General features: G+C 34.9%; 2 protein-coding genes across 2 annotated transcripts; one reads left to right on the top strand and one right to left on the bottom strand.

Annotated features, from left to right (window-relative positions):
- Positions 1-240: 240 nt before the first annotated feature.
- Positions 241-3809, bottom strand: Phb2 (prohibitin 2). The gene is made up of 6 exons (XM_077423454.1): positions 3593-3809; positions 2861-3123; positions 2249-2566; positions 1725-1802; positions 1456-1552; positions 241-786 (listed from the first exon to the last, which is right to left on the bottom strand). The coding sequence occupies exons 1-6, from the start codon at positions 3720-3722 to the stop codon at positions 596-598; spliced, it is 1077 nt and encodes a 358-aa protein (XP_077279580.1). The 5' UTR covers positions 3723-3809; the 3' UTR covers positions 241-595.
- Positions 3810-9517: 5708 nt separating this feature from the next.
- Positions 9518-11803, top strand: LOC143906942 (uncharacterized). The gene is made up of 3 exons (XM_077423326.1): positions 9518-9654; positions 9717-9935; positions 10301-11803. The coding sequence occupies exons 2-3, from the start codon at positions 9839-9841 to the stop codon at positions 11167-11169; spliced, it is 966 nt and encodes a 321-aa protein (XP_077279452.1). The 5' UTR covers positions 9518-9654; positions 9717-9838; the 3' UTR covers positions 11170-11803.
- The last annotated feature ends 3259 nt before the right edge of the window (positions 11804-15062 follow it).

Here is a 15062-nt window from a genome sequence, read left to right as displayed (position 1 = left end):
TACTCTGACATTGCATGTTAATATTTTATAATTAATTTCTCTTATTATAACACTTAATATTTTCTCTTCGCGCTCTTTATATTTTTATTACTATTATTATTCTTTCATGATAAGAATAAACGATAAAAAATGACATCACCAATAAACTACTAAACACCTAGTCATTGACATTTAAATTTAGTGCAGTTATGATATATATATATACAATATACAGATTCATAGAAAATGTATAGCTTGAAGAAGAGAAAGAATAAAAAAAGCGACATGAAAATCGTACTCCTCAATTAAAATCGTTTCTTCTAACATCATTTATCTTAATATGCCTATTTATCTCTGCTTTGCATTCCGCGATCTTATCTTATCCTTTGTCTTTTCTCTCCCGCCTTTGAGTATATTTTATTTTCAAAAAAGTGCAGAAAAGTATATTCAAGATGAACATATGAACATCTCTAACGAGATATCACAATTGTATTACTTATCCCATCATCAGCAGTCATAAAAACGTACGCAAAAGGGCAATGTTCTTCAACGGGACAGCGGACAAAGGGGACTTGTGTTTGGCGGGGACCAAGACAAGCTTGCATTGTAAACTCTCTTATCGTAATGGTACTATCAGCTTTGCGCTATCGTCAGCCGATTCCAGAAGGGATGGGACGACGGAAGGTACTGGTGTCTCGATACCGGACCTTTCGGCATTCGGCAGTGCCTGGTGGGAACTGGTATTCAGGCTCCGAACTGCGCGGTCGGCGGCCTCGTCCCAGCTCTTCCAGCTCACTCCCATGTGACCTGAAAAAGCCAGTATTGGGCGTCTATGTGTAGCCTATGCGCGACAAACTCGGAGTACCCGTTACCAATTATTAGATAATTCTCTATGAATTTTATTAGTTTGCCATATGATTGGGTTATATTCCTAATCCATTTACCGAATCTTAAATTTATCTCTTTTTACGCGCTCACTTTTCTTTCTGCGCACTAAAAAAATTTTTGTTTTCTTTACAGAAAGGTTTCAAAAATTGTCAAAGAGGAGAGCTTGCAAAAAAATAGAAATAATTTTCTGGTACACGGTTTTATTCTTAAATATACCGATCTTGACAGTCCGCAAACTGGTAACATTTTCTTAATTTTCATTTACTTGTAAGATTTTCAACAATCTGGTATAATTATTCAGCATCTCAACGATCTCAACGATTACCTTTTGGGTATATAATTCAATTAATTTAGAACATGCAATGGTGAAACTAGCAGATATCTGCGAACACGAGGACGGCGAAAAGGAGAGCGCAATGTGATGGGAAAATACATGTAATCCGTGCGTTCGAAACACATGACGTATCTTATTCACAGTAATTCAACATAATTATACATAAGCCAATGTTCTCCAGGCTCAATAAAAACTTAACTCGAGAGAAGAGATAAAAAAAAATGACGCGCACTTTGACGATTTTTACTTCTTACTTTTCAGCTTATCCGAGGCCACATCAAACGCAGGATCTTGAATATTTAGCATCAGACCATTGCCACTGAGGAATACTCTATTCTGGGAGTTGGCGATCTGAAATAAAACGAGCAACAATTATGTATATATAAATATAGTATTGTTCAACAATTTTTCAAGTATATGAAATATTAATATTGACACGGAATGTTACAAAGAACTTCATTACATCTTTTAAAACATCAACATTGTTTGCACGTTTATAACGAAACCATATGAAGATGCTCACCGTACGAGAGATAGTCTGTGCCGCCCGTATTTTACGCAGCTTCAGGTATCCAGGATTCTCGCCGACAGCTAAGCCAAGGTACACTGCAGTTAAGGCATTTATATATTTCAAACGCAGTATTATCATTGTATTCGTTATTTATAAATTATTAATTTAATCGTATACTCAAATCAGTAGTTCACTTGTAAACCTTAACCGTTTGACAATAAGTCTCGTAACAATTACAAAGAAAAGAAAAATTTATAGTTTTAACTGCATTTTTCAATACATTCATAACCGCGGCAATTGTTTCACCCGATTAATAGAACACAATTGATTGCATTATAAATTAAGGGTTGGTTTATAATAGCCGTAACCGTTGATTTAAGCCGTAATCTTTAAGAAATTGACCAATCACAGTCGATTATTCTTTTCTCATTCGACTGTGATTGGTCAATTTCTTAAAGATTACGGCTTAAATCAACGGTTACGGCCTCTATAAATCAACCCTAAATTGGGGAAAAATAAGTTTCTTTAAAGGATATCATTTTGGCTGCCTCTGCCTCTCCTTCGGCTTGCACGATTTTTTGTTGTCGTTCCTGTTTGGCCCTTTCCACAACAAATGCGGCACGTTGGGCCTCTTGTTGTGCCACTTGTTTAGCCTCGACTGCAGCGGTGTATTCCTTGCCGAAACTAAGCTCCGTTATCGAGACGTCATCCAAAACAATGTTGAAGTCTCGAGCACGTTCCGTTAATTCCTTACGCACCATGTTAGACACCTGCTGTCTTTGCGTAATCAGTTGCGAGGCGTTGAATTTAGCGACAACAGATTTCAGCACCTCATTGCAAATGCTTGGCAGCACCTGGTTTATTAATTTTGATTTAGTTTCAAATCTACGATATCAATTTCACGTTCTAAACTTTGGTGTATAAATTTTACTAAATAGAAACTTGAATATATAGCTTTTGATTGTATTACTTTTGAAAATTTGGAATTGGAACCACGCGCTTGTGGAGAGAAACTATACCACATGGAAGTTAAATATCTAAATCATCTAATAATCTAAAATATCTAAACACCTAAATTTTAATCAAATTTAGAGATTTCCTTTTGTACTCGAGGGATCAAAATTCTTGTATATAGTCGTTCCGAGAACCTTTTCGTCATAATCGAGACCCAGTTGCCGATACATGGAAGGCAGCGTGCCGGCGTCGGGACGTGAGAGTACACGTAGCGAGATATTGACCATTTGCAAGTCTTTAGATCCCGTGGGCGAGGACAGCTTCCTAGGTCTGCTCCTAATATCGTAAATTATCGGGTATTGAAACCACGGAACGCGGAAGTGCAGACCTTCGGTCATGATATCCTTCTGGATACCTCCTAGTCGAGAAAACATTATCGCTCTGTGACCAGCCTCCACTGAAATCCATATAAATTTAATTTCTTCTTATAATCCGTCCTTTAAAAAAGCCGGATTATTCTTCACCGTTTCAATATCCTTGACTTGTTCAAAATGAGACTCTCTTAGGAGTTTTACGCTGCAAGAAAATCCAGTAATTTTTTTGCGATATAAAAGTAGCTTCGTAAAGATATTAGCAATAAAAATACAAAATAAGAACAGTCTCTATTGTATAAAGAAAAAAAGACTAAACAAGTATGTATCGCACAAATGTATTAAATTGCATCAGTTACAGCGTGAATTACATAATCAGAAACACTTGTAACGACGACAGTTGGGATATCTGCTGGACAAGATAACGTAAATCTGGGTAACATCGTCCGTTGATTGAACTGGCGTTTAAGGTCGTCGTTTATTCAAAAGAGACAATAATGTTTAGCAGTAATTATCACGATTAGCAGTAAAAATCAAAGCGAGATTGAGGTTAACCTGTATACATGGCTTTAGAAACGCTGTAGGCCGCAACGCCCGTGGCGGCGAGAACTTTCAGGCTCATCGGCACTCCATTCGTGCCCTTGCCGAACCGTGAGGCCATCTCACTGAATTTATTTTGCGCCATATCGAAAAAATTACGCTGCAAAATTACACGCGACAAACCGGCGACGTGATCTACGGCAGGAAGGATGAGCGACGAAGACGAAGAACCGGGTGGCGGGTGGCGGGAGAACGGGAGATACTAGGGACTAGGTGGTTGGCACGGACTGAGCGCGCGGTGCCTACACTGCCTATACGTCACCGTATCGATCCGCCGCGCCGCGCCGGCGCATGACGTCAGAACAATAGAATGTGATTGGTTCTTACCTTTGGATCCAACCAATCACACTTAAGGGTCGACAGGAGTAAGAGTGGAGACCTCTGTCGGCCGGTCGGGAATTACGGATTCGTTTTTCCCAAAGTTTAGCCTAATTAATTAACGAATCTCATTTTACTTATGCTCGTTTTAATCAGTAAGATCAGCCGCAAGCTGGTACAGAGCCGGATTTTGGAAAAAGGATCGAAATAAAATTTATAATAAATGTGGGGAAACGCGCAACTTGACACGGGTCAGGTTGGGTCAGCTGCGAGTCCGTATTTTATTTATAATAAATTTTTAAGAGCCAAAATGCAAAATCCGGCTCTGTACCAGCTTGCGGCTGATCTTACTGATTAAAATGAGCCTAATTTTAATGAGATTCATTACGTAATTAGGCTAAACTTTGGGACAAACGATTCTCACTAGTAAGAGCAGCTTATGGGGAATTTCCGTGGTAACATACTGACAAGGGCTGTGTTCAGAGGTGCCAATGGTGCTGTTTGCCCGCTGCCTGCGCGCCTGGTGGGGACACGCACACAGCTGACGGAGCCGTGTACGTGTGCGCTGGGCGCTCGGCGGCGACCGGCGACTCGGCGCGGCTCGGCCAGCCTCGGGCGGGTAGAAGAGCGCATACATAAGCATAGCCATAGCCATAGCCATAGCCGGTCCGAAAGTCGGCGTATGCGTTCATATGCGTTAGCGCGTCGGCTGACTTGACTCGTCTGTTATGTCTCGCGTTTCCCTTCTGATGTTGATTTATGAATAAAATATATATTATGACATTGCATATGACAATAAAATATCCCTTCCCACACTAGGCGTGAAACACTATCGTGTGTCTCTTATTTAAAATAAGTAATGAAACTAATAACAAAAAATGTTAGTAAAATTGATCAATTACATAAATAATATCTAATAAAACTATATTATCTTTATTTTGAAAATAAACTGTATATAAGAAATAAAAAACAGAAAAAGCGTAAATAATAGAAATCCACTCTTGGCCAATATGTACGCTTTCTTCTAAAAAAAATCATGTTATTAATGTAGAAAATAAATTATTGTTAACACAAGAAAAGTGAAATAAAACATTAAATTATATATTGTTTGTTTTAGAAATATTGTTTTGATAGTATAATTACTTTGCTAATGGCAAATACATGTAATATAAAATTTAAAAAAGGAATAAATTATTTGTGCAACAATATGATAAATTTATTGTAATTGTTCTCAAATAAATGCATGGACAACGTACATATTGTTGCTCAACGGAAACCGCGAGAAGGTGGTGGTCTTTTCCGTCAAGAGAAAATGTAAAAATTGTTTTCTTTAATATTAAAGAAAACAATTCTTTACATTTCCTACGAATACAAATAGAACAAAGAAAGAGAAAGATAGAGAGAGACATAGAATTGGTATAAAGAATAGACATAAAAAAAATATAAAAGGATAGACAAAAATATACAGGACAGAACATAGAAAAAGAAAAGATATTAAAAGAGTATTAGTTTTAATTTACACGATTTATAATTCACGACAGTTTGTGACAAAATTGCATATATAAAAAAACATTCAAAAAATTAGAGGTACATGTAAAAAAATATATACAGATACAGACATATGTATACATACATACATTAATTATACATCTTCAAATGTTCTCTAGATTACAAAATACAAAACATAACAAATAGAATTATATAATTCTTCTGACGTGAATTATATTAGATTGTCTAAAGTAACCTTTACACTAGAAATATCAAATAATTTTCTACCGTTTCAATTTTTAAAAGTAATGTTACATTAATTATGTTAAAAACATCAAATAATTTTTTTATTATAATCTACATTTTCTACTTTTACAATAAAAAACAGGATATTAAAAAATAGAAACGGTTGAAAATAGCTTTTGGTATTTCTAGTGTTTAAAAGGAGGCTCTTACCTCGATCATAATATGACAGATCTTTATGAAATTAATATATGTTGTAAAGTGAACCACAACGGACCGATGCCCAAAACTTGAGAATAGGTTGACGATAAAAACTGTAAAAATATCAGTATTGAAATTCGCATTTTTAACACAGGGCATATGGTAAACACTAAAATTTTTACCGGAAGTGATGTATTTTCTTGGCAAGTTTGCGAGCCAGGTAAACAAAAAACTAAGGAATTGTAGTTAAAATAATAATCTTTCTAATGATAAGAAGAAAACTTGGTGTTGACGATGAGTTATAAAAGATATTGTAGTTTTAATATGACGTACGACAGGTTAGGCGAATGATCTTCCGAGTGTCAAAATAGCGCGAAGTTTCTAACCTCACTTGCACATGTCTTTTCTCTGCGCTGTATGGTAGCGGCATAATTATTCTCTCGCGCATTGACAACCTTTATTTTCGCGAATTTTCCTTTCATTTTCCCTCTCAGCATTTTCACGTTATATCTTTCTTTTGGCTCCATCTCTTCATCGCATCATTCGCTACAACGCTACACGGCTACACCTCACTTAGCTGCAGACTGCTACAGACGACGTTGTGACACGCGCATGTTCTGCTCTTTAGCACTGACGTAGTCAACTGACTTATTGTATAAATTTTAATATTTACACTAATAGAACATATAACTTACTCTTACACTATGTAAAAATCATTATTTATTTTTTTATTTAATTTTCCGATAATTTTATAACCAATTATTAATGATAATTTTTCGGTTGCTACATTGATTAGAGCAGCCGGGTAAGAGCCTCCTTAATCGCGGAAAAAAAGCACATGTTTTATTTATTATAATACTGAAAATAATAACATTCCAGGTAGCAAGCACTTGTCATTTTGACGTCAATATTTGGTCATAATTGGTCAGTAACGTCATTCGTCGATTAAGTGACGTATATTTAACGTCATGTTTTAATACGTCAAAAAGACTTTGTAAAATGACATTATATAGACGTTTACGTGACTACCCAGGTAGCAGACAGTCGTCATAATGACGTGATTCTTACGTCATTTTATGACGCATGTTACGTCATTTATTCCTAAAGTTTAACGTAAAAATGGCATATTTTTCACAGTATTTTTCACAGGAATATTCCTACATTTATAAAGTGTTTCGTAATTTTATGATTGACGTGGTGAATTTATGGTATAAGTGGATCTAGTTGCGTGTGTAATTATAGTTTTATGACAACTACTTCATGCAGTGTTATAACTATCAAGAAGATATTATTACAAGATTTTTGAACACTTTAAAGATGTACCTGTTTTATAGATAAGTACAGTTAATAAGAAAGCATCAGGGTGAGAAGATCGTCACTGTCCACTGGATCATCGAAGTCAAGCGACTCCGACGCGGTACTGTACTAGGATGGGTGGGTGACGTGACCGCCTTGAGAGAGCGTCTATATGCACATGGCATGTAACGAAACAGTTAAAAAAAACTTTTTTTTTCTTAAATAAAGAAAAAGAACATATTTTTATAAACGTTTATCAAGTAGACAAAATTTTCAAGTTTTAAAATTTTAATTTCATAAAAAACATTTCTAGAAACCGGTATGTCGTACATTGAACCCATTTTTGCCGTCAATAAAACGTCAGAAAATGACGTCTTTGGGATGTGACTTAGGACCGTGTAAAATACGTCATTTTTACGTTAAACTCTAGGAATAAATGACGTAACATACGTCATAAAATGACGTAAAAATCACGTCATTATGACGACTGTCTGCTACCTGGTTTATAGCAAAAATATTTCAGAAATCATCCAAACTATTACGACTACAGCCAATTTTTGAAATTAACAAAAGAAATATGTTATAATAAAATCAAAATCGATATAAATAATGTTATTACAAAAAAAACAGATATAAAACTTAATTTATAACCACGGATTAAATACACATATATACATATATGTATTTAATGAAATAATAATATATATATTTCTTCTACATTTTTTACACAATTTTTAAAATAGAAAAAGTTGTTTGATTTTGCCAAGGGAAACATTCTATAGGAATGTCGTACTTAAAAGTACAATTTTGTGCAAAATTATGTACAGCTGTTTAAAAAAACAACGTTTTAAAGAACTGTCATTCAAAACCCGTTTTTATCTTGAAAAACTAACATGAAATACGTACATTACGTCCGTATACATTCAACGTACGTTGAATACCTCGTCAAATAATAATTTATTTTCCTCTTTACCAATGACTATTTTAAACATTTTGTACAATATATTGTAATACAGGCCGTAGAGCTGTGTTCCGAAATTGACTGCCAGTGCTGAAAATCTGTAATACATGTGACGTGACCTATAGATTTTTAGTACTGGCAGTTTCGGAACACGACCAAGAGTGACATAATTTATATTATATTATTTATTATATTTCTTTATTTGACAAATACATAAAATATATAAATGTAACGTCCAAACATACGTACACACCACCGTAAGAATGTTATATATTAGTTCATTATTTCCGAAAAGTTAGACAAATTTTGGCACCAGTTTCCAGTAAATCGGTCCATTAATAAATGAGTAGTTCGCAGTAGGTAAGTCAGACAGACAGACAGACATTATAAATATTTTAGAACCGATATCCCAAAAAATCGGTAATGATGCGGTTCTTAAAATATGTCTACGGTCTAAGTTAGAGTATCATAAAATAGTATACCAAATTAGGTTGATTTAATTTCAAAACTGTAGATTTGCATAGCGGACAAACACATACATTCATTTATATAAAGATACAGATAAAAATATGATTTTATTACAATTATATGTATTTCTTGTGCTAATAATATAATAATTTTTAACAAGTATAATCGCTTATCCATTCTTATTAGTAAGCTCAATTTTTTTTAAATGTCTGGATGCAAATTTAGTAGCTTCGGTCACTGCTTTTTCTATATACGTCCCAAAATCTTGTGACACATGTGTAGATTTCATACTGGCAATTAACATGGATTTGAATCCTTTAATAGGTCCTTGATTTGCATTAAAAATTTGTAGAACGACATCCATCCAGATTTGTACATTGAATGCATTATAATCCATCTCCTATATAGTTCCTAATAATTTTTTTCGTTTTTTTTGTCAACATTATTATCCATCTAATTTTTTAATACATCAGAATCTCAATATTTGCTGCAAAATTTTAACAACAAAAGTACGTGTGCACCGCTGATATAAAAACATTTTGATGAATCATTCTAGTTTATTGTAAATTTTCTAAATACATCAGCAAAACACAAAATTTATCTAAAGCGGGTGCTTGTTGGCCTTGGTACGTTACTGCCTTCTGCTACGGACGGCCAGAAAGCATTTTTCAGGCCGTATTGCTAAAGCGGGGAGCACGCGGCAACGCCGCACAGACGCGGCAACGCCGCAGTCTTAGCATATGTCTTTCTACCGTGCGTCCGCGTGAGCAGTTCAATGGTGTGTGTGCGTATTACACATAAAACCAGAAGTTAGTTTCTCGACGTTGGCGACACTGAAACGAAGTTTCGTATTGTCACCGCGCGAGGTCTCCAACATCAATTCGGAGTTCGGCCGTGACTCCTGGCCTGCGTTCTGAAACCTTACTCGAGTTAACTCTAGTTAACTCGAGGCATTCAGAAACGCCGAGTTGACCCATTTGTGGCGTTCAGAAACACGCTTGAGTCAACTCTCGAGTTAACTATTTCTACTCACGTCAAGGAGGTAGGTAGAAATTACTCGACATGCGCACATAACGCATATTCTCGAAACACGCCTTTTTTCAGGTTAAAGTTATTTACAATAACCGGCGAACAAAAAAATATACGTTTTGTTTCGACATTGAGCTCCAACGAATTTCGTACTTTCGTGCAATTAATAGCTCGAAATTGCTCGAAAATTCAGAAAAATGTCTGAAAACAGACAAAAAATCGTATTTGTAACAGATGGAAAAGGAAATAAAATTTTCAACAAGGACGGGTTAGTCCTCGTTCAAAATACGGCAGGTAAGTTGACATAGAAACTGATAGAGGTTAACAGAATTACTTTTATATCGATGGCTTGTAATAGAAAAAAGACATTTTAAGTCTGTATGAGCATAGATGACTATATAGGCGATTAACTTTAGACTATCGATATTATATAAAATTCAACTATTAATTAACCGTACCTTAATAATTGTAATGGTAAATTGTTTGCAACTGTGACTTAAAAAAGTATCAGTGGATTTATATGGTGAATTTCTTATACTTTGAAATTTTTTCCGCACTGTACACTTCACTATAGAGAGCCTCTAATGATTAAAGGCTCTGTACTTCATTATTCTAACATGCACCTGACAATTTTTATTTTCTTTTCTATTTAATTTCAGACCAAACTGTCATGTACGTAAAGCTACTTGAGGGATTGATAAACAAACCATGTAAGCAGCCTTTGAAAGATCAAAATTCAACATTTCCTTCTCCATCAAACACTCAAGTTCCAAGCAGCCAGGTGCAATCCACCGTGCAATGGCAGGGGCATCATCACATTGAAGCAGTTGCAACATCGAGACGAGACGATTGTGACTCGGGGCCCTCAAAGGATGCTAACAAAGAAGACGCTACCAATGATAAAGCGAATTGGGCTCCCAGTGCCATTACAGCTTTAATGGCTGAGTACAAAGATTACGCCACAAGCTTCCAGATAAATACTAAAGGGCATACCGAGATATGGAAAAAGATTTCATCTAATTTGCACATGAGCGGCTACTTGTATACGCATAAGCAGTGCGAGAACAAGTTTAAAAATTTAAAAAAACGATACCACGCCAAAATCGACAATATGAAATCTAAGCAAACTGGAGCACCACCTTTACGATTCGACTACTTTGATATATTTCATGAAATATTTGGGCAGAAGCCAAATGTCGAGCCAGTTGCATTAGCCTCTGCGACAAGAGGATCAGCGTCGTTGAACATTCTTAACGCAGTCGATGATGATGTCATATTTAAAGATGACGGTGATGAAAACGAAGCGTCTACCAATAACATAAAAGAGAGAAAACGTTGTGCTGAGACAACGCCCACGCGAAATAAAGGAAAAAAAACGAAATTCGAGAACGCTGTCGACGAGATGAAGAAGGCAATAGAGCACAAGTCAACACAGCAAGATCTCAGGCAAGAGAGATTATTGGCTGCTCACAAAGAACAAACTGATCGTTTGATTAACTCAATGGACAATCTTATCAAGAAGTTGTAGTACAATGATGACTGACTACTAAGACTGACTGGAGTGGCTTTATAAAGTTTCGATTTATAATAAGTGTAGCTAGCCTTAAGTCATAAGAAATTGACAAATTACAGTTGATTATTTTTCTCACATATGCCTGTAATTTGTCAATTTCTTACGGCTTGATACTTACTACATTTATTGTAAATTGAAACTAATGTAATGCCACACACCAACGTACTGACCACAGGAGAAGCTCCAATTATAACAAGCTCCGCTTTCTTATGTTCTGTGAAACGGTTGATATTTTGGAATAAGCAAAGATAAAAGATATAGTATTGAACTATTTGTTACGTGAATTTCAGAACTTTATGTCTTAAGTGATACATGAGACACGACACAAAAAAAATGTTTAACATGTAAGATTAGATGTATTTTTGTTTCGACGTTGTCTTACATATTTTATGTTTGTTATGTTAATTGCAAACGATGTAATTACAAAGTGATATTATGCGATTCAAAACTTGAACATTAGTTTCAATTATGGAGTGATATTATATTGTATGTTGCACGGATATGGTGCAATAGCTTGAAGTATTAAGGCTTAAGCGGGGAGCACACACTTCTGCACAACGCGTAATGCGTAAGCATAAGAAAATTGATTGGTCCATACACATGTGTATAAGGAAATAGACCAATCAGTTCTTTTATGCTTACGTGTTATGCGTTATGCAAAAGTCTGTGTTCCTTGCTTTAGCCAGACAAATTTGCATAGCTGCATAACCATATACAAAAAAAATAATCTAATAGCATTTTATGTGCGTCCTTATGATAGAAATTTAATTGGATAAATTTCTTTATGCATACGGTTATGCAGCTATGCAAGTTTGTCTGGATAGGCCTCTAGAATGTCATTAAGCAATTCAGTTTTTACTACAGTAGCCTTAATAATTCATTGGCAATTATTTTATACGTTTGTTCCAAAAATTAGATTTGTGATCTCTTTATTTTATTGTTAGTTTAAGATTAGAATTATCGTCTCTTTATTTTCGTTTAAAATGTAATATTACATATATAATTCGTTATGTGAGTTTAAAAACTGCGTTATTGCAAGTAATATTGTATTGTATGTTACACTGGAATAGTTTGATGCACCAAAGTATTAATCTCATTGACCAAATACATGTTTTTATTTTGTAAAAAAACATTGAATATTATTATTATTATTATTATTATTATTATTATTATTTTACATCAGCTAGACTCGGTAATACAATAATTCTGCTAATTCGTTTCTTTTCGGATGTCCATCATTTTCACCTGGCACAGCTCGATATACGGGATTGATCGGCTCTGCATCTTGGTTGTCATTGTTCATTCCCTCAATGACATATTCTTCTATAAATGAATCATTACGGTCGATACACATGTTGTGTAGAACACATGATGCTAATATCGTAGCAGGTATCAAATCAGTACGATTCATGTCCAGGTATTTTAATCTTCTAAAACGACCTTTCAGTAACGCAAAAGATCTTTCAATTACCTGTCTAGTGCTTGCCAAACTTCTATTAAAGTGTCTTTGAATTTCAGTAGTGTTCCCTCTGTCGATGTACGGGGGAATAAGCCAGGTTAGTACAGGGTAAGCCTTGTCTCCCAACAAAAACTCCCCATTTGGGAAGTAAGCTTGCGGTTCAGCACTTATTTGTGCATAGATATCCGAGTTACGAAATATTCTGACATCGCTTACAGAACTTGGATAGCCAGCAAAACAATCTATAAATTTCAACGATGGGTCGCAGATGGCTTGCAGAGTAATGCCATAAAAACATTTCCGATTTATATACACCTCTGGATCTATTTTCGGAGCTTTAATAGGTATATATGTTCCGTCAATTGCGCCAAGTACACCCGGAATATGCGAAAGTTTTTGGAACTTCTCTTTGATTTCCTCTATTTCTGCTCGTTGAGGCCATTTAATGATTCGGTGTGCAATTGTGCACAACGCTGTAACCACTCGAACGAATGATGCTGACAGTGAAGATTTTGCCATGTTGAATCGATCTCCAATAGATCTACACGGAGAAAATTTTATGTTAAATATCTATGATATCTCACTAACTGCGGGCTATCAAGGAATTTTAAGCTTAAATGCTATGACTATTATTTTAAAAACAATAAAGCAACGCAATTTTTACGCTTTCTCATAGTAAAAATATTTATGTCTCAAAGCAAAATCTGGATAAAAATTAGAGTTACAAAGAGAAGTTTGTACTGTACACCATAGTAAAATTTAACTCTTTCCACTTTAGAATATAGTTTGAGCATAGTTTGAGCAAAAGTTAGATTAAGTTACTTTATTTATATGATAAAAAGCAGTGTATTGCCATAATAAAAATTACATCGAAGTCATATAGACTTTTCAAATTCGGTAACTCGTAGTTAAAAACTCGAGGGGAAAGGGAAAGCGATAAGCATAGCTTGCAAAATCGAGCATAAACGATTTTGTTGAATAAGTAAACACGGCAGTGTCAGCTATAGAAATGTAACATATGCATATTTGATTTTTAATTGTTTTTAACTTTAATTTGATTTATTAAATAAAATCTTCACCTTGTGTGTCCAAGTAGCGCTTTTAGGCGTTCTCATTATTCTCATTAACTTTATATATTACATATTTAATTTTAAAATATATTTAATATTATATATTATATTGTGTTGATATACAAATCTTATTCGTATATCAACGGCAAAGTCAAGCGATACGGGCGCGGATACGAGTTGGATGGGTGGATTCAAACATTCCGTGATCTAACAGTGCCAACTATTTATTTCTTTTATAATTTTTGTCTGCATAAATAAAATACCAATAAAATACCATAAATAAATACCTATATGAGTCTGGTGTACTAAGGAGCCAAATTACAGAAAGTAATTGCTTCCGAGGATCGATCATTGGACGGCCCTGTCCATTATCATCACCTATTAGCATACACGCAATCATTTGTAGTAAATCCTCAAAAGTATCAAGTGGTACTCTGAAATGTTGTTGGAATTGAACGGATGTGTAATTCAACACCACATTCTCAATATATCCAGTAATACGTGTTGGTGTGTTTCCCTTTTCCAATGCTATAAGGCAAAATAATTCCTCTTCGTCATCATCCTCCTGAAATTCAATTATTATACATCGCTTGATTAAAGTAAACAAAAATTATTGAAGGTCACTTACTGATTTATTAATTACGATAGTGAATCTATTAGGTTGTACATAAATGTAATCATTTGCTTTAATGTTACTTAAAATTAGACTGTATCATTCTTAATTTATTTTTTACTTATTATTTTTATTCTCAATTATATTGTCAATGTTACATTGAAAATGAAGACTTACTAATACTATATAAACCTCGTATATATGTAAAAAACGTATAATGCTTTCCATAAGTATAAATTTGTCAATCCTAACCTCATAATGGCAATGGGTTAACGAAATTGACATTAATATAGTAATTGTATTCCGATTAATATTATTACGTTCTTTTGTAGATAACAACTTACCTCTGATTCCTTCATAATGGCCCAAAAATTAGCGGTTTGAGCTGCGATTTGTGCAATAACCAAAGAAATAGCTCGTTTGATACGGACACTATTCTGATGCGCTGTCATATTTTCTTTCAAAAGCGGCGCTCACCCCAACCTATCCTGACTCCCATACTTCGAATTCGACTCGGTACGAAACTTACTCATATTCAATGCTTGATTGGAGAGCGCCATGTTAACAGGTGATGTTACTTTCGTCGTCCATAAATCACAGCAACCTGAGGTCAACTCTAACTCTACTCCTACTCTACCTGGGTAAAAGTTTCTGAACGCAGGCCTCTGTCGACCCTTAAATGCTACTTTAGCCGCTCAGGGCTGCG

This window comes from Temnothorax americanus, unplaced genomic scaffold (genome assembly GCF_048541705.1).
Source record: "Temnothorax americanus isolate GAGA-0224 unplaced genomic scaffold, ASM4854170v1 Scaffold78, whole genome shotgun sequence".
Lineage (NCBI taxonomy): Eukaryota > Metazoa > Arthropoda > Insecta > Hymenoptera > Formicidae > Temnothorax > Temnothorax americanus.
This window is presented reverse-complemented; position numbering and strand designations above follow the sequence as displayed.